Source organism: Oryza sativa, chromosome 1 (assembly GCF_034140825.1).
Source record: "Oryza sativa Japonica Group chromosome 1, ASM3414082v1".
Classification (NCBI taxonomy): Eukaryota; Viridiplantae; Streptophyta; class Magnoliopsida; order Poales; family Poaceae; genus Oryza; species Oryza sativa.
Genome location: NC_089035.1, coordinates 27392856 through 27418749, shown reverse-complemented (window position 1 = coordinate 27418749; position 25894 = coordinate 27392856). Strand labels below are relative to the sequence as shown.

Sequence of the window (25894 nt, the reverse complement as noted above, 5' to 3'; positions counted from 1 at the left end):
ATGGGAGCATACCTGTGATGAAGTGAGCGAACCAGCAGGGCTTCGCCGCTCCCCTTCTGCTGCCCTCCCCTCTCTCTCTCTTTCGTTTTTTTGGATTTTTAGTGAATATAATGAAATTTCACAGGGGAGGGGCTGGGGTTTATAGGGGGGAGGCAAAAATCGCCCTCCCCCAGGGCGGCAAGGGGGCCGCCTGCAAAATTCCATGCCCCCTCGCCGCCCATTTGCAGGCGGCCCCCCAGCACAGTGCAAAATCGCCCTAGCGGAGGGCGGCAAGGGGGCCGCCTGCAAAATTCCATGCCCCCCCTCGCCGCCCATTTGCAGGCGGCCCCCCGCACAGTAGAAAATCGCCCTCGCGGAGGGCGGCAAGGGGGCCGCCTGCAAATTTCGTTGACGGCCGTCGCCCGAGAGCGAACGGCCGTCTGCCACGTCATTTTCGCCGCCCTCTGGGAGGGCGATTTTTAAAAATCGCCCTCCCAGAGGGCGGTAGGCGACTATTTCCGTCAATTTTCAAAATGGAAAATTATTTTTGTAAAACTTTTAATAAAAAAAATTATAAATAAAAAAAATTCAACGGCTGCATCTCCCCGACCTCCAAGTCCCAAGACGAACTTTTACTGGAAGTGGGAGGTGGCATGCTGCTCTAGTGCTGTTCACTTGTAACGCAGACTAGTTACATAATGTCGTTACTTTTTCTCAAGGTGTTCGTGTTCCTCGCATTGGTACTAGCAGAGTGCTTTGCACAAACAGTGAAAAATTTCAGCAGACGGATCCTATGTTTTGGCCGTCTTTTCCGGAAGCAGGAGTCTCGGGTAAGACTGCTAAAAGGTTTTCTCATGCAAAGGTTTTCCCATTTGACCTTTTCCAAAAGATATGAGGTACGCTGAGGTTAATTATTATAATTTCCAACTAACTAAATCAAATACTGAGACATTTAACTGTTTGTTATTTTTAAGATGTGAAAATTAAGAATTACAACATAATCTATAATATATGGGTCCAATAATAAATTCTTAACTATCAGTTGTAAGAGTGATAAATAGTTAAATATCTCTCAAACACTATCACTGCTCCTTCACGGATTTACCACCTCCTGGCGTCCCGTATCCATTGAGATGCACCAAGGCTTGCGATCCGCTGCAGCCTACCGCGGCACGGCACGACCCGTCGACCCGATGGGACGTGTGAGCTGAGCCCGCCCGCTGCCCAGCCACTCAACACGCCACACGGCACGAGCGCCAGCTCCCGTCCCTTCCAACGTCCCATCGCCACCCTACGGATCTGCACCTGCACGCCCCTGTCCGCTGGAGTCGACAACTCCTCCTCCTCTTCCCCCACCATACCACCCCCCACGGCCTTCACGGCCGATGCACCGGGAGATCGAACACCCGTTTCCACCCGGGACTACGCAGGCGATCGGCCGACACGCTGCGTCGCGTGCCACTGCTGCTCCCTTTTGATTTGCCAGTGCGGCGAGGCCAGCGCTGCGCCCCGCAGGCACCGCACGCTGCTTTGGCTCCCGTCACCTCATCATCAGTCAGAGGCAGGCCGTCGCGCGTCGTACTGATCAACGTACGCGTACGACCGGCCCGTGCCGAACAGTGCGCGTTTACTGTACCGCACGTCCTCGCGCGTGCAGGTGTGTACATGTGTATTGCTTGTGGCAGAATACGTCGACGTGTTCGCGGGTAGTACTCCATCTAACCTGCTGCGCCAGGCTACAGGGGCTCAAGTACGTACGAGCGGCAGATTTCGCGTTACCACACGTGACGTGTTTCTTGACATGGTAGCGGGTAGCCTACAGGAATCTCTCCCTGCATGCTTAAGGTGTAGTAGGACATTGCAACGAAGGGCCTGTTTTGCACAACTCCAGCTCCATCTCTACTGAAGTTGGAGCTCAACCAAACAGTTTTACCTCCATCTAAAATGAGAGTGGATTTAGGTGGAACTCTCTCACAAAATAAACTAAGGAGGTGAAGCTGGGTTTAGGCAGCTCTACAACTCATCTTCAGACCCAACTCCTAGAGCTAAATTTAAGAGTTAAAACTCTACCAAACAGGCTCGAACTTAGCCTAAATAAAATGTCATTACGAGTCGTGAGTAAATTAATACTACTACAACCTACTATTAGTACTTCCTCTAATTCAAATTCCTTGTCATTACAGTAAAATTTCTACATAAACCATGAAGAAATGGTAAATTACATTGTTAACTTCATAAGTAAACCATAATTATTTTTTCGTGAGACACAAGTGAATGAGAGTTGTGTGATTATTAATATATGATTGTATTAATTGATGAAAGATGGGTAGGAAAGATAATTCCAACCTATAAACTGCAAGTAATTTCTATATCTGCTATGTCATATAGTCGCTACGTGTAGAAACTATATACTCAACGGATGGTTTCTTCAAAACAATTTTTCATCCGTTCACCTCTCCTCTCTCCTTTTATCTATTTATCACATTGTTTTTATTCTTGTTTATGTGTAGAGCTAGTTTCCTGCATAAGAAATAGTTTATTCATCTTTTTTTTTTCTCTCTCTCTCTCTCTCCTAGTTAACTCTATTGCCAACTCAACCTTTTGGCTTATATGACAATGTACTTAAAGCTATGGAAACTAGATGAGGTATAGGGTTGGGAATTCCCTGAGACAGTGTTCGATTGCAGGGATTGCGAACCCCTCCCTCACAGCATGCAAAATAGAGCCGTGGTTTAGCGAATGATTAATTAATTATTAGCTAAAAAACTTGAAAGATATATTAATATGATTTTTAGGAGAACTTTCCTATAGAAGTTTTTTTTTTGCCAAAAAAAGGTTAACATTTAGCAATTTTAAAAATGTGCGTGCGAAAAACGAGGGAGGAGATGTTGGTAACCTACACAACCTATAAATGATTTGGGATGTGAGAACGATAAATATTTTTTCAAAAAAATAATGCTGAAATAACAGTTAATATGAAACAAAGGGAGTACATACTAATGTAGGAAACATGCATGCTGTAGTGATATGACGTGCGGGGCTCTTTTGGATTGAAGGAATTTTAATGGACTTTATGGAGGATTCAAATCCTTGGGAATTTTTTTGTTGAACCCTTTATTGCAAAGGAATAGGATGTTGGAATTCCTATAAATTGCCCTCCTTTGCCCCCCCCCCAACCCCAACCCAACCCAATTCCATAGAAAAATACACATGAGTCAAACTTCATGTTTTATTTTCCTTCGTGAACTCTCTTCCTTTACCTCTTTAGTTTCCGTCTCTATCACAAGCAAGTTCCTTTGAAATTCATATATTTATTTCTTGACAACTATCTATAGGAACAAACTTTAGTATTCACATGTTTTAGAATACCATAGGATTTCACAGTGTCACATTCTGTTCTAAAGTTTTTCCTATTTTCGTTGTTCTAGAATCTTGTATTCCAAAAGAGAGTAAATTCAAGGATATTTTTTCAACCTATGCATGTGGGAGATGGGTTCACACATCCCCGCCGAATATATATCATGATAATAAGTTAATATCATACCAATTTGGTAACTACTTTGTGATAGAAAATTGAGAAAACTGATGAAGAAATCTTATAGTGATATATCCGATGGACTTTGCAGATTTATGCGCTGGACCCATCTTCTCCTTTAACTCTCGTGATTCCTTCAACAACGAAACATGACAATAAGATTTTACAGGTAAAGCTAGTGTAGGACGTGGGGGTGGTTAGAGGGAGGTCAGTGCAATGACGGCCCAATGGCGGGCAATAGGGGAATCAAGAAAACCTCAGTTAAGGGCCGTTCGGCGGTGATAGAAGAAGAACAATGTAGGGGCACCTATGAGAAGGGGAAATAACAGATAAGGAGAAGAAGTTAAATCAGGCTAAAGTGACGGAGGAAGGAGGGGCATAGTTTGAGAGGGGTGCTACAGTTGGGCAATAAGACTAACCATGAATTGACGGAGGGGTTAGTAGTGCGCTAGATAGGGGCCACCGGGCCAGGTTGTGGCCTACCTTACTGTCTAGATATATAGCACCTTATTGAACCATGATTTGGCGGAACAACGATATTGTGGAGATTAGAGAGGATTGTTGGTCGGTATGACGTTGCCAAAATGATATTGTTTGATAATGGGTAGTTTTCTAATTCATTACAGATTATCTATGTGTGTTCCCATTGGTTTCTTTTCTGGTATATGATGCTACGACTGAAGGGAAAAGATTTATGTGTAATGGAATGTGTTAATTAGGATTTTTTTTTGTTTCACTTTCTCTCTAGATGACATAGTTCTCTTAGATTTACTAATTTTTAGGCTTGGATGTGGTTTTTTATTACTCGTTTTGTCCCATAATATAAGAGATTATTCTCTTTTTTTATAATACTAATGATAGCAAGAAAAAACTAGAATATACACATTAAATGAGATTTGGTTATGGGTGATTGGATAATATATTGGTGGTTAAAATAGGTAGAAATTTGAATTAGTGTTTATGGATGTGACAAATAGTACACCAAAATTATTTATATTATAAAATAAATAAAAGAAAGAAAATCTTTTATATTACGGTACAGAGGCCACGATTACTTATCTTAGGCACCATGTTAATTAATCTTTGGTCTACCTCTCATGTTTAGAGTTACTTTACATATGCCATTTCTTCTGTGTGTGATAGTCGAGAATGTTGGCGTTCGTGCACATATGCAACAATCCTTTTATTTGATCTGGAAATTTAGCTGGGTGCCCTAGCTATATATGTGCAAAGGTCGGAGTTGAAATATATTTTTCATTACAGGAAATGCAAAAATCTTGCACAGTACACACTGTATAGAGGAAGTTCCATTTATGTAAACATTGGCGATGCCAAGTTCAAAACCAACTATACTACCAAATAATACACTGCCTGTCCATTGAAATGCCTTGGAACAAACTCAAGTACATCACATGTGGCTGCATGCGCTCCCCTCTTCAGTGCTATACGTTTATTTGAAGGGTTCAGTGCTACGTTTATATCCTCATCTAATTCCATCAGTTCTGCTGCTATGTTGACCGTTGTGGCTTGTGATAACTTTACCTTGATGCCTCTGGTTTGTATCATCCACCGCAGTGTTACAAGTCACAGCTAGCTGGGATTTTATTTACTTCCCGCAAGAGACTATTGCAGCCGTTTTGTAGCCATCAACTATTGTGCACCACAGAGCCAACAATGGCTGTCTACTGCCATGACCTGCTTACAGTAAGTAGACAGTATTGGAAACAGATCGTGGGATTTGATGTTGCAGTCGACAGCATGGAACATGTTCGCATGGTGTGAACTGTGGAGTCCTTGTGTTATCAGGGAAGGAAGCTACTAGGAATGGGAAGAAAACATACTCCTGTTACTTCTGCAATATAATAATAGTACAGTATAAAATAGAACCGGTCACCAGTTGTTGAACACGTCGAACATGTGTGTTCAAGCTTATATGATTCAGTAACTTCCCCAACTGATCCAAGTGTACAAGAAATGCTCCAAAGTTCAGGCCTCTCCGCTAAGCATCCATAGTACTATATGTACTACAGAGTGCAGAGCATCTGCGGTTCTGCTCATCTGTTTAGATTCGTGGTAACTGAAGGTCTGAAGCGAGCCGGAATATGCGAAGAAAATAGCCTGGTAATTTGAGACAATTGCGTGCATGGGATGTCTCGATTTTCTTTTTTTTTTATAGTGTTTGATGTAGGGTGTGTTTAGTTCACGTCAAAATTAAAAGTTTGGTTGAAATTAAAATGATGTGATGAAAATATTGAAAGTTTATGTTGTACGAAAGTTTTGATGCGATAAAAAAATTAGAATTTTGAAGAAAAAGTTTGTAACTGAACTCAACCATATATACATGCTCCGCTGTTGAAAAGGCCCTAGACAGATCTTCTCATCATCTCTACTACTACCCCAGTTGGGCCATTCTATATCCTGATGACATAATTATCCTGCCGAACAAAGGCCGAATATATTCCACGTGAACGCCCTAGATCATCTCTCCGAAAGCAGTTGCGGGCTCTGTGCAAAATGCAGCCATATACACGCATGAAAAAACTTAATCCGGTCATACAGTAGCCGATAGTTGCAAGGACCATGCATCGTCCAAAGAAAGGTCCCGGATGTCAGGCTCAGGTGATTGCATTGCCACCATTTCGAAGAAGTTGTCGGCAAGGAGTAGAGAGCTACTCTAGCTAATCAAAGTTTGGAAAGATAAAAAAAATAAGGGTAGAGACTAGGGACAAAACCAGCTGTAGTGTTGCCTGAGGGTTTCACGGGGACAGCCCACTACCGATGCAATGAACTTTGCCTGTAGATGGACGTGCATGTGGCTGCATGGGAACTTGCATTGCATGGAACTTGTTTGCAGCGAGATAGGCTCGTTGCAAAGCGCCTAGCTGCAGCAATGTGGAGTAGCTTGGTGTATTTTAAAGCTTTGAACTGCTACAAAGGCGAAAAGCTGGAGTACGTGTTTGGTATGATTTCCACCAGCTTTTCTTCTTTCTTGCTGCGCTTGTCAAAATGGTTGGTGGTCCATCAGTTTTACAGAGAAAGGTTAGGGGACAAATTGATTGTCAAGTGCTCGAATCTTATCAGCGACAGGGACATTACATATCACGGTAACTTATAATGCTGTTGCCATTTAGGAGTACTACTCCCTCTAACCGAATCAAACTTAGGCCTAGTTTAGGTCCAAAGTTTTTCTTCAAACTTTTAACTTTTCTGTCACATCAAAACTTTCCTACACACATAAACTTTCATTTTTTCGTTACATCGTTTTAATTTCAAACAAACTTCTAATTTTGACGTGAACTAAACACATATTAGAATGTGTCACATTCATCCAACAATTCTTTATATTTTTGGAATGAAGAGAGGAGTAATTTCTACAGTAGTACTGTACTTCTGAGCAATATTATTGTCACTGGAATACTTCGTACTCCCTTTTCTTTCTCTCTTTCTCTCTCTCTCTTGTTTTTCTTGAACAATCTGTTCGATCTGGTACGATTGCAAATCCTGTCCATCACGATCACATGTTTGATTTCAGGTCCCATATCCCGTCAAGATCGAACCATTTCAGCCCTCAGGGACTTTGGAATCTCAGAGTATCTTTAATATTTATTACAAAACTACTAACTCCGTCCTTTGAGTTTTTATTTGTAACTTTTAGCCATTCGTCTTATTCAAAAATATGGAATTATTTTTTTTGACTTACTTTATTATTAAAAAATACTTTAAGTATGTCTTATCTTTTTTATATTTGCACTAATTTCTAAATAAAATGAATGGTCAAATGTTGTAAGAAAAAGTTAAAGCGACCACTAACTTAAGACGGAGGTAGCATATAGTAAAACGAAGCCTTGTTGATTAAGTAGTAATAGTAGTTTAGAGAGACACGTACCATAATGTATTTATGTTAGATAATAAGTTGGGATTCATCTAAAATTTTCTTTCAAACATGAATCATACCACAATTAAAATGATAGATGAGACCCACCATATATAAAAATGCTAATACCTGATAGTAGTAGTTTATACCATTTTTATAATGTATCTTACCTTATACTCCCTCTGTTTCACAATATAATGTATTTTGAGTTTTTGTTTACAATGTTTAACTACTCTTCCTATTTAAATTTTTTTTGCAAATATAAAAAACGAAAAGTTGTGCTTAAAGTACTGTGGATAATAAAATAAGTCACAAATAAAATAAATAATAATTTTAAAAAAAATTAAATAAGACGAGTGGTTAAACATTGCAAATAAAAACTTAAAATATCTTATATTATGGTACGGAAGGAGTAATAGAAATGCATCCATTACTTGTAACAGAATATATGATCGGTCAAACGACAGTGACTGAGATGAACGTCGTGAAAATTGATGCTCTAGCTAGGAGGTTATCATATCAACAAAGAAAATGAAGACAGCTGCGAACCGCGGTGTCATGAATCTCATGTTGCGCTGTCTTTTCTCCCCGACAAAATCTATTCTGAACTTTGGATTCATATTGATTTGATTCCGCTCTGCTGAAATACGATCAGTATACTACTCCTAGTAGGAGTACTCTCATAGCAAGGTCAATAGTACAGTCCACTACTAGATTAAAATTATTTATAGCTAATGTAATAGTTAATTCATACAATAGTTACTAACTATACTATTAATATATGGTTCTACCTGTCATACACATTACATCTTGAAGTCCGTGTTGTAGCTGGCTACAGATCTGTAGCTCGCTGCTCTTCTTTCTTTCTTTATCTTTTTAAAATATATTTATAGCTGGCTTATAGCCTGCTAGTGTACCTGCTCTCACGTACACTACAGTATATACTACTCTCACGTACTGTACTCCTACTAGAAGTACTCCACTCCGTACTCTGCACACGCTCTTCGTCATCATGCACATCTAATCATCATCGTCTCTTCAATTACACAATATACAGCCTCTCGTTTTTCTTTCAAAAGGATATAGGAGTAGCAAAGTACTATAACTCGTACGAATAACATGAATCGCGGTATTTCTTTGTCTAACCAGAAAACATAAATAAACTTTTAAGGGCGCGCACATATATATTAATATTGACAACCAGTAGTAGTAGTTTGAATCGCGACGAGTTTGCTTAGAATGATGTGCTTTTGTTGGAACTTGCTAAAGAATCTAGGATTGGAAACGAGCTACCAACCAGGAAGATATGCATGTCCCTACGCTGATCAAAGATCACCTATGCCTAATTCTCACAGGGGCTCTAAAAGGATTAAATACACTAACTTTTGGGGGTTACAAGTAAAACTAATTACGTGTTGTCGAAAAAATCGTACCTACTCCCTTCTCCACAAAATGAATCATCTTCTGATTTACCCCCAGAAGCTGATTCACTTGAGGATAGAGGGTGTGTATATATAGTAGACAATATTTACTATGGGACATAAAAAAACGTGTAATTAGCTAAGAGACACAGTAAAAACATGAATTTGTTGAAGGACACCACAGAAAATCGGTAATTAGCTGCTGGACACTTGTCAGATTATTTTATTATATCCGAATAAATTGGAGAGATAAACACATGTATAACTATAGTTTTACCTTCAATTTTTTTTCTTTATTCTTCCTTATCTTCTCTCTCATTCTTTCTCTCTTTCTCCCTGCTCTTTCTTCAACCGAGGACGGCTGCACAGCGAGGCGTGGGCCAGTGTGGCGCCTCGGACGGGGAGGCGCTGCGCGGTCATGCGCAGGGGTTGGGGTTGGCTCGACGCGGTGGAGGTGGCGCTAGAACAGGATGGGAGGTGGTACCGGCGCGGTTGGGCGTCGGCGGCGCGCAGGTAAGGCGGAGCTCAACGGGGTTATCCGCATCACGTCGGACGCGCTGATGCTAGACCTCCTCATGCTGCAACGCTCGTGCTATTGAAGCCCCCACAGAACTCCGCGAGCTCGTCTGGCAGCGACGCGACCACCACCTTGGCTGGGGCTCACGAAGAAGGTGGGAGCTTGCTCAGCCCGATGTTGGGGCAGCTGCAGCTGCGAGGGAGCTGCTTCGGCCCGGCGGGAAGTGGTACCACGCCGGTTGCGTCTTCTTGTGGTGCGGGATGTGCCGCGCTGAGCTGCCGGCCAGCGAGGGTGCCACGACAGCTAGGCATGACGCATCGTAAGAGCTCCCCAGCGACACCGGCATCTTGTCTGGCCAGGTCGCCGGCCGCCGTAGGGCCACCACGCCGCCTCCATAGCCACACATCCCGCAAACGCCGCGCTACCTCCGCCCAGCCGCTGGCATCGCCGCGCCGCACTATCCTAGCCCCGCCGCTACGTCGCGCCATCCTCGGTCCGTCACGCCTAGTGCCGACGCCCGGCCGCGCCCCCGTCGCACCGGCGCTGCCGCCGCCAGGTCGCGCCCCGCCGCACGGGTGTGCCGCTGCCGCTCGCCACACCCCTCCGGACGATGGAGATTTTTTTTTGGTGTGTGGTGACATGCGGGGGCAATCTGGGCATTTCGAAAAAAATCTCATCACTTTTAGCTGGAAAATAATAAAATAATGCGTCCGGTCGGTAAATTTCACAGTTTTTTAGTGTCCTAGAGCAATGTCACGTTTTTACGGTGTCCCTCAGCTAATTATACAAATTTTATGTGTCCTGTAGCAAATTTTGCCTATAGTAGTATGTCATCCATCGAAAATAAATTAAATGAAAACAAATTTCTACTCAAGGTTCTAGAGCCAAAGTGGTTAAATGTTTCTTTAAAAAAAACTAGTTCTAAAATTCAAAATTAGACACATGACAACTTTAATGATAGATCGAGCACAGGCCAAGCTTTTTTTAGATTGGAAAGTGCGACAAGGGTGAACAATTGGTCTGAAAACATAAAGCACATCAACAGCATGTTACAATTAGAGCGAGTACAGTAGCATATACAAGTCTGCTGTAAACACATGTGGAGGAGAGAAGACAAGAGAGAGAAGAAAAGCGGGCTACAGATTTGTAGCCAGCTGCAATACGGACTCTAATACGTTGTGTGAGTATGAGAGGTGTGACAATATATTAATACTATAGTATATGTTTATATGTAACTATTGTATGAATGAGCTACTTCCTCCGTCCCATAATACAAGGGATTTTGGGGATGTGATACTTTCTAGGACTACAAATCTGGACAGGCACATCGCCCTAAAATCCCTTATATTACAGGACGGATGGAGTATTAGATTTGCTATAAATAAATTAGAGCTAGTAGTTAGCTATACTATTAAATTTGCTCTTACACGTGCTTGAAGCCCAAAAATGCAATTAAAAGAATGAGTAAATTATGGTTTGGATTTTCTTTTGTTATAAAAGTTCCGCTTTGAACCACACGCTTTATTATTAATGTTTTCACTTTAGATAATTAAATAAAAAAATACTTTTGTTGTACATAGACCGCTCCTAACTCTGCCTTAATTACATCAGTCTTGCATACCAGTAAACTTGTCAAGCTATATGTAGGCCACACCTTTATATATGGGATGCGCCTGATATCAAGAGATAAAGGGGGTTAGGATGATCCAAAGCAATAAGAAAGGGATAATATTACATTGTTCAAAGTGAAAAAGTTTGATAAATGTGATCCGGACTAAATCTTTGGTAACAGAAGTGGACCAAAGCAAATTCATTCAAAAAAACAAATTATATTTCATCCTTTGTAATTTTACATGATCTTTCCTTAGTTTTTGTGCCCCATGGTTGTAAGCTAGTACTAGCTATAACATTTGTTTACGAGTATATTCCATGAAAACACTTAATTAACCACACAATAAGGATCTTTTATGTATAATTAACTAATATAAAGCTCCGCGTGAAAAGAAGACTAAAGAGATTAATATATTCATCTCGGAACTGTTGTGCTTCAAGAAGTACTTTAAAATCGGCTAAACTGAAAGCTGACAAGGGGATGGGGCTATGTAGGACACAGAATACATTTTTTCAAGTTCCGTGTAGAAAATATTAGTCAAACAGCGGTACCCAGCTGCAGTGATCACGAAGGGATTCTTTGGAGTGATAAAGCATGAAAAACCATTTTCCAGTATATTTTCAAAATAAAACAATCTAAGATATTGTGGTAATGTATGTGATCATTACATGGGATAATCGTTGTTACTGTCTAAATATTACTATCGTATAACGGTATTTTCAACACGGTAAGAATGTTGGGATATTTAATTTTAAAATTTGGTATAAAATTTTAAAAAGAAAATTCTGAAGGCGACCATGAACCACTATAATATTCCTCCTTCTGTCTAAAAACAATCTAATCCATCCTTCTGTCTAAAAAAAATCTAATCCAGAAAGAAATATGACCTCTTCTATGATTATAAATCTAGACTGCTCTTTATCAAGATTTGTTACGCTAGAAGGTCACATTTTCTTTGAGGTTAAGAGGGTGTTTGGGAGGGGCAAACCCAAACACCCTCTAAGGGCACCCGCAATGGTTATCTATAGCTATTTAAAAAAGATCCATGTCAGCATATTTTTCTATTTGGAAGAGATTAAATGAAGTGAGAGAGCAAAACTATCTACTAACCTGGTGATAATTTATAGAGAAAAACGAGGCAATGTATTAGAGAGCTATAGATACCCATGTAGACATACTATTGAGGTGGTTTACTGTTAATCTAGTCTATTGCTAAGATGTATATGTTTTATAGAGAACACCTTACTTTACTATTGCGGGTTCTCTAAGTATTTTTAGGACCATGGGAGTACAGTATAGGCCATAGTCATCTATAGGCTAGTAGCTCTACAGGCTGTACTGACCGTAATGATTCAGCCATCCTTTCGGACTATTTAAGGCAGCTCTTGTGTGCAGATTCCTGAGCCATGGCATTGCTCCTTGCCTCCTTCCAGCTTCTCCTTCAGTTCCAGGCCGATAGCCAGTTAAACCCAAATATACATCTGCTCTTTCTTTTGCCCGGTTACAGCGTAGCTTCTCTCAATGCTTTGCCCCCCTCATTCCATTTATGTTTTATTCCTGTCATCTTCGTGACCTAGTTAGTTTCTTAATTGGTGTTCTTTGCGATAATAATCTGAAGTAAACAAGTTCTTTATGAACACCCTCACTATTCTCGTCTCCATTGGATTAGCAGATGCAGATTTACCAGGTTTCCTTTTCTTTGCCGCGTTGTTTAAGATTTCCATTGTATTTCTTGTTTTGCAATTCATTTGGTGCTCCAAGATTGTGGCTTTGACTACATGTGTAAGAAGAGAGCTCTCTTCAGTCCACTCTCAGATGGCTGTAGGGTTTTATTAGCTGCCGAATCATCCATTCACCTACCAAGAAAGTTGCAGGAGTGTATCTCTTGGTAGCGGACTGGATGACGCGGGAGCTAAAATTTAGCTCTGCGCCGTTTGTGGTTGGACTGAAGGGTGCTCCCTTGCTCAAGCACTCGTGCATAAAATCATGCCCTAATGTTAATAATAATCTTCAGATTTCTATATGAGTTTTATGTCCAGTGTGTTCAGTTTCAAGATTTGGACTTTTTTTTTATATCAGTGGTCAATGACCTGGGAAATCTACAGACAGAAATCTACTGAAGCATTGACTAGACTATCCAAGCCTGTCTGGATATGGCTTGTCATCAACAGTGCTTTATCATCATTCTTAAGCTGTATCTACTGAAGTATGATTTGATTCGGTTTGTGTTTTTACTATACTGGTGAGGAAGGAATATATGTCCCCAACTGTATGCTGTTATTGTACATACAATATTCAGGGTGTGTTTAGTTCACGCTAAAACTTAAAGTTTAGTTAAAATTGGAACGATGTGATGGAAAAGTTGAAAGTTTGTGTGTAAGAAAGTTTTAATGTGATAGAAAAGTTGGAAGTTTGAAGAAAAAGTTTGAAAGTAAACTCGGCCTCAGTTCAAAACTACAGGCATGTAAAGCATTATTAGTTAAAAATGTCAACGTTAACATTATTGTAAATGTGTCTATGCATGGAAATCTCTTTATTCACATCCTGCGGCCCGTACATATTGCATAAGTGCTCAGATTACCACGAGGCCTAGAAGGTTTTACTGAGATCATTGCCGAAATCCACTTTCAGGGGCAGCTAGCCAGCTAAACATTGACTTTCTGTTACTCAGATTCTTCAGGTCAGTTAATTCAGAAGTTGGCAGTTTGTTAATGAATTCTCTTACGGCATTCTGTAACTAGCTAGCTATTGTATAAATTAAGACCTATATTTAATTTACTATTTGGGTAGAGATCGATGAGTTATATTTGTGTAAAGAGTGATTGGATCTACTATCTCTAGGATCTGTTGTAGGGAATTAAACGCAACTTCAAGGATTAGTGGTGCTTACATGCATGCATGCACATTGGACACATTGAGATTGATCTGTTGTATACATCATCAGAGGAGGATGTAAACCCAGAGGACATATACTAGTACTATATGGTTAAGGATGGCTTTCCCGGAACATATATATCAAATTAGCAATCATGTAGTATTTTTCTTTTGCATCTCCATCACAATTATATTCTCTGTGTATCAGGCATCTGACAAATTCATTTTGTCAATGTATCCTCTCGTATCAGTATGCTGCAGTTATGACTCAAAGGCATACTCGAAAAATGGCGAGAGGAGTCAAGGACGACTACCGGTCTGTGTTGGAATTTGGAAACGTTTGAATATAACGTATGAACTGAAATTCCTGTAACGCTGGAATGTGAGATTCCAGATTACCAGCTGATACAACGTATGAACAGAAATTACTGGAATGGGAGACTTAAATCCTTTTTCATGATAATAAGTATACATATTTCAAGCGCATGTGTTTTAGTTAATATTCGAAGTACCAAGTGATTACGTGATTATTATTTTTTTAGAGCGGGGTGATTACGTTATGGCAATATTGTAAACCGTCGCAGGGCATACATTGTGTTCAACACAGTCCAAGATGTACTGCTAGCTGTAGTTGCTGTTTGCCTGTCCACGAGAAGACCCAGTTTCTGCTGGTGTGGAATTATTTTTTGTTGTGTGTGTGTGTGTGTGTGTGTGTGTGTGTGTGGGACGAACCATCTTATCCAGGCTTTTTATAAATGAAGGAAAAGAAATGTGTACGGCCTGTTACGGCTGGGAAAAAAGAAGGAAAAATTACAGAGCCGTACGTGCAACATCTGCAAAAGCCTTGTAGGGTGGGACTTCAGCAATAAGCTTCGCTACCGTCCTCTCCATCCCAAATTATGAGATTAGCATACTTGGAATGTACTGTAATTGTATAAACCAGTTTTGAGAGTGCACATCCTTGTTATTTAAGCGATATCACTTCATAAAGAAAGGTAAACAAACTAATATCACAAGTGAGAACATAATCGGAAAGTCACTTTTACACTTGTTCTTGTTATATATATATATATATATATATATATATATATATATATATATATATATATATATATATATATATATATATATATATATATATATATATATATATATATATATATATATATATATATATATATATATATATATATATATATATATATATATATATATATATATATATATATATATATATATATATATATATATATATATATATATATATATATATATATATATATAAAACAGGAATAGATATTTAGTGTATGTATGTATGCATCCCTCTCTATTAATTAGTTCCTTCAATGTATTAGAGAAGTCCTGAGATGACATTGTCGACTTTCTTCATCTAATTAATCGGTTCCTCAAGGTTTAGGCCGAGTTTAGTTCCAAATTTTTTCTTCAAACTTTCAACTTTTGTTATCACATCAAAACTTTTCTACACACATAAACTTCCAACTTTTCCTTCACATCGTTCCAATTTCAACCAAACTTTCAATTTTAGCATGAACTAAACACACCCTTAATTTTTTTACTAGCTTGCAAATAGTGTGAAAATATATACATATGCGAGGATGAAGAAACCTCTTATGTATATATGTATAGTGTGAGAAATAAATCAAGCATCTACATGTATCTGGTCTTAAATTTATTAGCACAACATTGAAACGTAGAATTCAACAAACGTAATGAGCTGAACAGAGACAATAGCTGTACAACTTCTGTCATAAATCATATACCATTTCCGCAGCTGCCAAATCTATAGTCCTGTAGATGGGCGTGCTTCGTTCTCTTATTTCATATAAGCCTTTCCACATTCTGCAGAAACATCATGTGATTATTGTGAATCTTTATCTTTACTCCTCAATTAAATATATGAATGGATAGTCGTGTATAAAATCAAATTAAGACGGAAAAACACGAGTAACACATTTAAAATATATTTTATATACAAGCTTTAGATAATATTATAATTTCTTTTATCCATCATAAAGCATGGACATTCAGCTAGTTATTAGAAAAAAAAAAGGAAAGGGAGTATCTAGAAAACATTCAACAAATTTTTGGTTGAAAACATTTTTTTGGGGGGGGGGGGGGGTGGTTGAAAACTTTTTAAATGTAATTATAGTGTAATTAATTAGATGTAATAATATTGTAACTTGCATGTATGGCATATTTCCATCACAAAAATCACGTAGTGCAGTGTTAGCGCACTCCTAGCAGGAAGGCAAGGTCACGGTTTTGATCCATCATAAGCGCAAGTAAGTTTTGATTTTTTTTCATCCCTGTTTGCACTGATCTTAGAGCCAATATAATTGTCTATTAATCGAAAATTTCCCCTATAAAACTATCGACATCAATTCAGCTTTTCTAAAAGAGAAAAAAAAAACTCGCCTGTCTGTCCCCGCTATACCGTAGAAGCGGAAAAGCATGTGCAGAGCCACCGCTCCGGTTAGCCCAGTCTCACCGGCGAAAACTCTATTAGATTTTAATATTTTTGAATAAATTGGTGATGAAATTTTTGTAGCAAATAAAAGTTATAGCTAGGTTTGACTGTACTTAAAAAAATTTCTAACACCGCCACCGCGGAAAAGTACGGCGTCCCACGTGCATAGCTCCCGGCCTGATCGGAGAAAACCCTAATAAAGCAGCCGATAGATCGACCGATCTTGCGCGCGCGCGGTCGATAGGGGGGGTGGCAGGTGCCAATGATCCGCGGGCGCACGGCCGGTTTTGTAACACGTGCCGCCCCGCGGCCGTTGCCGCGCCGATCCCGACGCGCATCTGCCGTTGCCGCGCGCCGCCGCCCATGGCCACCCGCGCGCGCGGCGCCACCACCACCGCCAGCTAGCGCCAAATTAAGCCAGCGCCAAGGCGAATCTCCCTCCGCTCCCGCTCCCCCCGCGCGCCCAGATGCTGCGCCACGCGAGTTGGATCGATGCTCTCGCTCGGCTAAAATTCCTCCACCGCTGCACGAGGGGTACGTATGGTGTGTGGACCGTGTGGTGGTGGTCTTTTCCTATGTATGCTGCCTCTTTTCAATTCCTATATATGCTGCCCCCACGAGATTGTTTACTCCTCCCCATGCCATGCTCTCCACGGTTCGATGCCCCCGTTGTTGTACGTTGTTGTTGCCTCTCTCTCTCTCTCCTCCTCACACACCGCCACCATGCATGCTTTCCCGAGGAGTTCGAACAAGTGTACGCCATTAAACTTGTTTACAACACCATAAATTTGTTCGGAACCATGAGCAAGCAAGCTGCCAAGGGTGATGGTGAGCAGACCAGTGATGAGAGATTAAAGAAAAGCTGGGCGTGACATGGCGCGCTTCCAGCCATGCACGGGGGGGTTGCATGGTGGGCGGCCAGATTCGCTCCATCCAACCATCGCAGCGCAGGTGCTGCGTGGGGTGGGTCGTATTCTAGCTAATAGTACTCCAGTAGGCAACAATTGCCTTGTTCAAAAGCTGCCATGGCGCTCTCTGATGCATTCCATGCTCTGCATGCACGTCGGTGGATGTGTGGAGCGACGGCGAGCGAAGTGATCACGTGTGCCGCACAAACTCTGCTTTATTACTCGGAGTAGCGAGCTTGCAGCTGTTGCTTACTGTTGTACTTTAGTAAGATCATGGCGGCGCTGAGATCGCTTTCCGTTTGTTAAGAATAGTGACTTTACCCGCTAACTGTTGCAGGTGGGCAGCACACCATTGAGATTTTGATATCAACCGTTCGAAGTAGTAGGTCGCATAAGAACAAGTACAATAGCATACTATAAACCAGCTATAAACATATTATAAAGAGATAAAGGAAGAGCGATGAGCAACGGGCTACAGATCTGTAGCCAGCTGCAACACGGACTCCAAGACGTAATGTGTGTATGACAGGTGGGACCAGATATTAATAGTATAGTAAGCAAATATTATATGAATTAGCTATTACATTAATTATAGATGATTTGGAGTTAGTAGTGACCTATACTATTAAACTTGTTCTAAAGAAAACAAAAGAAAAACCTGACCAAACTGTTTTTATACCCTGGTCATACTTCCGATACGGATTCGTATCATATGTATTTCCCGTTTCAACGGCTAGGTTTGTCGTAAAAGATCTAGATCATCCTTCTCTCAATCAACGTCCACGATTAGTAGACGTTTTTTTTTTAAGTCACTGCACGGAAGATGCGCACACCTACATGAATAGAATCGGTCAGAACCAACCTGCTGAATCCATGTTATTGCATATTTAACTGTTGAACGCAACAAATCTTCATCGATTCTGTTTTATTCGTATCTTTAGATAGGCAGATGGTCAAACGCAATCTGTATCAACTTGAAACTAATTAACTAATGTCAGACGCCCACAAAAACAGTAATAAAATAGAAATCTTGCAGAGGAAGAACCGTGGTCTGAAAATAAGTAATTTGTCCCATAGTTTTCTAACAATAAAATAGTGCTCGCTCTCAGGTCTCACTTCGATTAATCTAACCAGCATCAATCAGTCAAGAGAGAGGGATGGAGAGAGAGACGACCATCAGACTGAAAAGACTTTGATATTGGTCGAGATCGAGGAGCTCAGGTGGAGCGTTCCTAGCTTCAGATTAGTTTCTGTTAATCCAAATGCTAATCCTGTTCAGATACGCGCAAAACAAACCACCAATCGCTGTGTCAGGCAATAGTAGAGCCGTGGAGGTGCTGTTACTACAAGATTCCATATTCTTGCGTCATGGATGAACTCCATATTTGCCACAGCATAGCGAATTAACAATGGAGGCCAGATTGGTGGGTACACCAGTGCACTGTACTCCTTCCGTCCCTTGAAAAACATGTCTAAAATTAAATGTGATATAAATTAGTATAATAAATCGGAACACTTACACCACATTCAATCTTAGATTTATTTTTTTTAATAGAGAGCCAATTTCTAAGGACAAAATTGGATAAACATATATCCATATTCATCTTCAAAGTTGATTTTTTTAATGGAAGGTGTACGTAGCACCCTACCCTCAGGCCCGTCCCCGGGGCGTGCAGCCTGCGCGCTCTCGCAGGGCCCCGTTTTCCAAGCTCCCTAGGCCCATATACGTGGCCTATACGTTCTTGTCCATCGGCCTATTAGACAAGGACCAGAAGCAAGAAGGCCTGGTGTGCTGGTAGGAGCGTTTGCCCAACCAAGGACAACGAGAGACCACATGGTTCGTTTTCCTTTCTTTAGATCGATAGCATTGCGCCGCTCGATTCACTCGTCTCGTCTGCCGCCGGCCGCCCTTTCGCATCGCTGGTCGCCAGAGTGGCCTTACCGTCATCCGGCCCGACCCGCCGGCTTGTTTCGTGCTGAGCGGCGAGGACCGTGGCTTCCGCCAGTCATGTCGCAGGTGGACTGCTAGTGTATTTGCTCAATGCACTTCCAGGACTTCAGCCCTTGAGTAGTACTAAGCGCTAGTGTTGGGGTGTAGAAAACAATAACCACCCATAGTTACTGGACTCTTCTGAAATCTGAAGCCTCAAGAGTTCTGTAGAACTTCTGGGGCTGGTGAGTATTTGCAGCTGAACAGCAGCAGCAATGTATAACTGGCGGCGGCGGATAGTACAGTTAAGAACTATAGGCCGTTTTGGATTAAAGCTAAAACGGTGCCCTACCAAAATTTTGGTAATTTAAATAGTAAATATGTTAGTTTGGTTTGAAGCCAAACAATTGATAAGGCCGATACTCAATTTGGCCATATTCTTCATCATAGTACTAAAATTTGGCTCCATATTGGTATCAAACTAAAAGTAGGCTAATTAACTTTACCCTACCAAAAAATTGGTAGTGCCACAATATGCCTAGATTTTAGCACTACCAATAAATAGGTAGGGTAGAGAATCAAATAGGCCCACACCAGAGTTACACAAACTATACGGAATTACAGACCAACAGGCCAGGGACAACAGGCAAATAGGTTTACACAGCAATGGAACGTTTGACCGTCCTTTATTATTATTATTATACCTCTGAGCAAACAAGCGTGCGAATAGTTGGTGCTCGGCGATAATAATGAACAAATAGGTAGTGTTTTACATAGCGGATGAATACTTTAAACAATCAATTTGGCACAAACAGGTGAAATTCCTTGCAGCTGCAGGTTCGAACCTGCAGCTAATTACATGGAAGCAGCTATACCGCAGCTGAAATTACATGCACAGATTATGCCGTCACCTGACCAAAAAGAAGCTTCCGGATCTGCAAGGAAACGGGAAGAAGAATGAAAATATGAAGGTATAACCATTTGCTCTGCATGTGCTGTAGCCTATCAGGGTCATTGTTAAATTGACAAATAAGAACATGCAAATCATGTTTAAATGTTCTAGTGGTACTGAACTACTTGTATACATGGTTGAAACTTTGGAATTGGTGGAACAAAATGAATATTAAAATCGAGCTAAACGAAGGCACCTCCGGTAATTTCTTGCGGAAGACAACTTCCAGCCTGGCATCAAGTGTGTTCTCACACACAATCTTTCCATCTCGAGAAGCCAGCACAACACCTCCAGAGCTGCATAAACACATTATATTAGCATAAACAGCAGGATCCATATCAGGATTAAGAACTACAGTAAAAGTATTGAAATTGAAACGAAGCTATGGATTTCAAATCCCAACTGCTGTCCTATACTAGAACATGCAGAGAGAGAGAGAGAGAGAGAGAGAGAGAGAGAGAGAGCTGCAACAGGCCAATGATCACTTCATTATGCTATATCAGGAGCTGTAGTGCTCTCTTCCCATATTCAATCAGTTTTAAGGTAGACGGATGTATTTGTGGCTTAACCTAGTGCAGTATTACACTATTCAGCATATCAACTGTTCAATAAATGTCATAATGTATGCCAAAGCAATAGCCAGATAAGAGCTGATTGTCCAGGTCAGGGTAGAGTTAAAGTCTTCAGCACTAAACTTCTGATTAACAGGCCCAAGACCGACCTGTATACTCATATTGATGTTATTTTCCAAATTATACATGTTTGTAGAGTTACTGAGCAGATTATCTGTTAGTCCAAAAGATAGCTTTCTTTCTTTTAGTATATTTGCTAGACTGTTACTAGTAGTACAGATATACAGTAGCAAATTGGCAGGCTGCAAGGGTAAGAAACTATTTATTACCAAAACCTCTCATGGGAATCATGAGAGCTTGGAGAAGGCGGTAGGTACACATCGTGGTCAACAAGTATCTCTGGGTGATGAACTTCTGCTTTTGACGCATATTCATTCTTTGCTGAATGCAGTACAGATTCCACATGATGATGGTCTTCTTTGCGGCAACGGAGAAGTACCGCTGGCTCTTTCAACCGAAGCAAACCCTGTATTTCCAGTCAATATGATGAATGATTATTTTGTTAATAACAGTAGTGAACAAACAAGGAGATGGCATTTCAAACTTAATTCCATCAATTAAATTGACACGTCCATAAGAGAAGTTTAAAGGTGAATCATAAACAGATGTTCTTTTAGCACTAGCTCTTTTGTGCATGCAGTTAGAGTTGCAAAACTACAATGTGATTTAACACTTCAATATCCAATAATTCAGTTCTGCGTATCGAACTTAACTATATAGGTGAAACCCTCTTGGGGTCCACAATTATCAGAAGGATCGCTCAAAAAGGCTTAATGGATAAGAATCTAGCAGATGATGTATTCAACATTTCATACAAACCTGAACGACGAGTTCTTTCAAAAGGTTCTTGTATTCATGGTGGTTGTGGCTGACACGCAGGAGTTGCTTTGTAGCATCCTCTTTCATGGAATTAACCAAATCATCCTGAGCTTGAAGCACTTTGATGCGAGAAGCATTCAGCTGCATAGAGTACTCACTGATAAAGGAGAAAACAAGGCCTCATCAGTTAACAAATGGATAAACCCAGAAATAGTGATACAGGTGGATTCTATGAAACCTATGCTAACAAGCAATCAGTACCATATTAAATGTAATACGCAAGGAAGGTAAACAATGTTTGAGTATGCATGTTATGTCAGTTTGTACTTTGTATTACCATTTTGTCAAATAGTTCTCTAACTTTTTCCATCGTAAGATTGTTAATGTACAACTTTTATTACATCCAGATCATGATTGATACATACTCTCACTTCAACAGACATTGAACTGCAAGCAGCAGTTCACACAATTTTGTCTAAAAAATAAAATACAGTCGACTCATCAGTGAAGTTTACTGCACTGAACTACACATCCGAATTTGATTTTTAAGTGTCTCAACAACCAGTGCAGTCAAATTACGATTACTGCCAATTTAACCATGTGGCTGAAGTAGTTTGTAGCTAGCTTTTACTACTAATGTTGCACACAAATGAGAATCCAGCATTCCAGCTGTATCTAAAATGTATTGAGGCATTGATGTAATGTACTGTATGCTGCAGAAATCCTCAACATGAAATGCTGTTAATGGGACCATACGGAGAACACAGGAAAACATAAATAATTTGAGGAATCGAAGTCTCACATTTTCTTTCTAACTTCGACTTGCTTCTCTTTCCGTTCATATTCTTGCCTGATCTTCTTTTTCTCAGCTTCAACAAGTTGAAGCTTCTCAATATTGAACTCCTGCAAACACATTATACAAATAAGTTAACATATGGAAGGAAATCAGAATGGTTAACCAACTGTCAGCAATGATAAAGGCATAGTGGTTTATCTGGTTTGAGGAATGAGATGGTTAATTGAGCCTTTTTTTTCGGATGATGGAAGTATAACTCTGCCTTGCATCAAATAAGGATGCACACAGCCAACTAAGGAGCTAATTGACAACTCAGTCCTATATGACTTGTTTACTTTGAGGAACGGAATGGGTTTGACCATCATCACCTATCCCTCAAAAACACACTTAGTGGAGAAGTGAGGAAAGGATCATCCCACGAAAATTCATGGGATCATCCCATGATTTATCAAGACATACTGGATGGTTTGGTTTCTAAAGCCAAACAGCCTACTAAAATCTGAACAACTGACTCGTCAAACAAGTACCTGTTGTCAGTCATTGGTATTGATAAAAGGTGGGGTTGAAAAGAATGGACACGCAAACAAAACAAGCATGTATTTCCAGAAGATTAATAACTCATTGTAATGAAACTTTCTTTTATTACAAACATGAGGATGCCCCTGTTGCTTCAAGAATAAATCATACTTCCAGCACAGTTGTAGTCAGAAAGCATATTAAACATGTTCATGTCCGCTGGACCTTATGATAGTAAAAGGCGTGATACATGATTGCACAATTGATGATGCTTGTTGGTAGCAAACATGATTGCCAATCATGCACACCAAGGGGTGATCGATCAAACCATGCAGGTGGATCAGTTGTATTCAGCTGAAATGACAAGCTAGAGCAAGTAAAAATGATCATAACAGTAGCAGCCCACTCAGCAAGTATGTTGCTTGACATTCATCATGGCCAACCCATCATGCCAACAAGCAATAGAGGTGTTCATGCATCCTATCTCCATTATGATTGCATTGACATAAAAAAAAGGAATAAAAAAGTTTATGGCTGGTTAATGGTAATGGATAACTACAGCTCATAAGTTGGCAGGTGATGGAGGGTGGTGACCAGTTGTTGCAAGGATTTCCTTTAACCATGTATTAGTACCTCTTTCCGTCTTCTCATTGTTAACCTTATCCTCCAATTGTGCTTCTAGCACAATCTAGAAGCGAAATGGGAGAGTGAACAGATCAAGCATACCCTATTCAAGTTTCAGTTCATCTTAAGCCCAAATCTCGCTTCTAGAATGATCTAGAGACCTTTGGATTAGACTAGCCTCTCTTATCGCAATTCAAGCCACAACTGGATTCAGGTACGGACTAACCAGTAGCAGAGAAGGGCGGAAACGGAACAATTGACCATCCAGTGTGGCAGTACTTCCTAGTCCAAAGTAAGAAAACGAGCTTTATTGGACTAGAAACTCGTGATCTGGAAGCTTCTAGATCCACGCACCGAGATCTGCTCAAGCGACACACCCCGGATCCCGATTCCTCTCGATCTACCTCGGAACCAGGGAGCCTATTGCCTAGACGCTTCGACTACAAAATTCTCGTCCCAGAAACCGAAACCTAACAGTCAAACCGCTCGGATCCTCGGAAACAAGGTAGGATCAAGTATCAACTTCTAGCTCTCGACGCTTCGAGATCACGGGGGGGCACCAGGCAGATCGGGCGGGTGAAAAGCTTCGGAGGCGCGGATCGAGAGGCTTCCCGAAGCTTCGACGCGCGGGGGAGAGGCGAGGCGAGGGGAGGGGTAAGTACTGACCTCCTCGGCGGAGACGGAGATCTCGCTGGCCTTCTCCTCGGCCTCCTGGCGGATGAACCGCACCATCTGCTGGATCTGCTTGGCGACATCGGCGTCGTTCATCTTGGCGGCGGCGGGGATCCCGACGGCGGCCCTCGCGGCCTTTTGCTGCTGCTGCTGCTGCGCTCCGGCGAACCACCACCGCGCGCGGGGGAGGGGAGGGAAGGGGAGGAGAGAGGAGTCCACGGGAGTGGTCGAGAGAGGGAGGAGGGATGGGGAGTCGTGGGACTAGTCTACTAGCGGTCTAGCCGCGCGGGGCAACGTGCCGCCCTTGGTTGCCGCTGCCCTGTCGATCATTCCGTGGACGCGGTCCATGGGTCCGTGATCTTTTCTCTCTCGTTTTCGGTCGCTGTCTGTGGCGCTGTGGCTTTGTCGACAGCTGTTTTTTCGTTAAGTTGAGCGCCACTGTTACAACATCTTTGATAGGTGTGGTTTAGTAAAGAATTTCGCAGAATAAGTATTTCCGTTTGGCAACTTTGGTATTAATAGCAGGTTATACTGAGCTGCAAAAGGGTGTATACATATTTATGTTTATTCATAATGAGATGGGTTGTACATGGATATAACCTTTAGATAATAAAAGGCTCTATTAAGGGAGACAGAAAAAATATATATATGGTTCGTAAAAGGGTACTCCTTTTGTAAAAGAAAAAACTCAACCTAGTTAAAAATGAGACACAATAGTTTAACGAATCTGGACATGATTATTTAAATAATAAAAAGAAAAAATATTGGTAAAAAGGTATTCCCTCTTTTTAAAAAAACAGCATAGTTGGGGATGTTATATAATATGGAGTTTAGTCCAAACGAATTTGAACAGGTACCTTTCCATATTCATTGTAAACATAGATTGTGTTCGAATCTTATAAAGATTCAGATTAAATATGGGCATGCAAAAAAAAAGCTATTAGCATATGATTAATTAAGTTTTAATTATTACAAACTTGAAAAATGGATACATTTAATATTTTGAAGCAACTTTAATATAAAAAGTTTTCACTCAAAACAAGTCGTTTAATAGTTTAAAAAGCGTGATAATAAAAACTAAGGTAAAATCTTTATCTTTACAAGAAATGAACTAGGTCATAGTGTCTATCTATTTGTAGCTCGCATTCACCATGCAAAATGGATGAGTCGTGTACCTATTTTCTCGGTTGTCTTATTGTTGCAATTGCTTATTAGGCAAGGCAAAATAAACACTCCCCTTTTTTTTTCCCCTTGACTTGACTAGAGTACATAAAACCGGACAATCATTTCTTACTAGATTTAACCATTTTGACTCTAGTATACATCTTTAGTGCTGTGTGTGGGAATGGATGATAAGTATTTTTTAAAGAAATACGGCCTTTACTATATGTTAAAACAAGAAATGATACTACAGATGTTAGCTTCGTACTATACCAAAATGCAAGATCCTCTCGGTCAATTAAATATAATTTTTTTGTTGAAATCGTTGATTAATTGGGCATCCTCTTCTTTTTACTTTTAGGCAAGGCATGAGTTCTTTTTTAAAAAATTCAGACCAAGGGAGTTAGCATGGTTTTTATTTTTAAACCGGGTAAAAACCTTACGACATCATGATTATTTATAAGGGAACCGACAAAAGTCATAAAACCCACAAGAAACGAAACATGCACCACCACAAGTCAGTGAGCACCAAAATATAGAGTATTATCTTCTAAACGACACCTCCAAATAGGGATCTGGCGCAT

The 25894-nt window shown here is 40.6% G+C and overlaps 1 protein-coding gene and 1 long non-coding RNA gene across 2 annotated transcripts; one reads left to right on the top strand and one right to left on the bottom strand.

Annotated features, from left to right (window-relative positions):
• The first annotated feature begins 12339 nt into the window (after positions 1-12339).
• Positions 12340-13988, top strand: LOC136357209 (uncharacterized). The gene is made up of 2 exons (XR_010742397.1): positions 12340-12625; positions 13018-13988. It is a non-coding gene; the product is annotated as an uncharacterized lncRNA (long non-coding RNA).
• A 5805-nt stretch (positions 13989-19793) lies between these two features.
• LOC4327166 (V-type proton ATPase subunit E) lies at positions 19794-24484 on the bottom strand. Its single transcript, XM_015766313.2, has 6 exons — positions 24144-24484; positions 22344-22444; positions 21542-21698; positions 20992-21188; positions 20287-20386; positions 19794-20073 (listed from the first exon to the last, which is right to left on the bottom strand). The coding sequence occupies exons 1-6, from the start codon at positions 24243-24245 to the stop codon at positions 20038-20040; spliced, it is 693 nt and encodes a 230-aa protein (XP_015621799.1). The 5' UTR covers positions 24246-24484; the 3' UTR covers positions 19794-20037.
• Positions 24485-25894: the final 1410 nt, after the last annotated feature.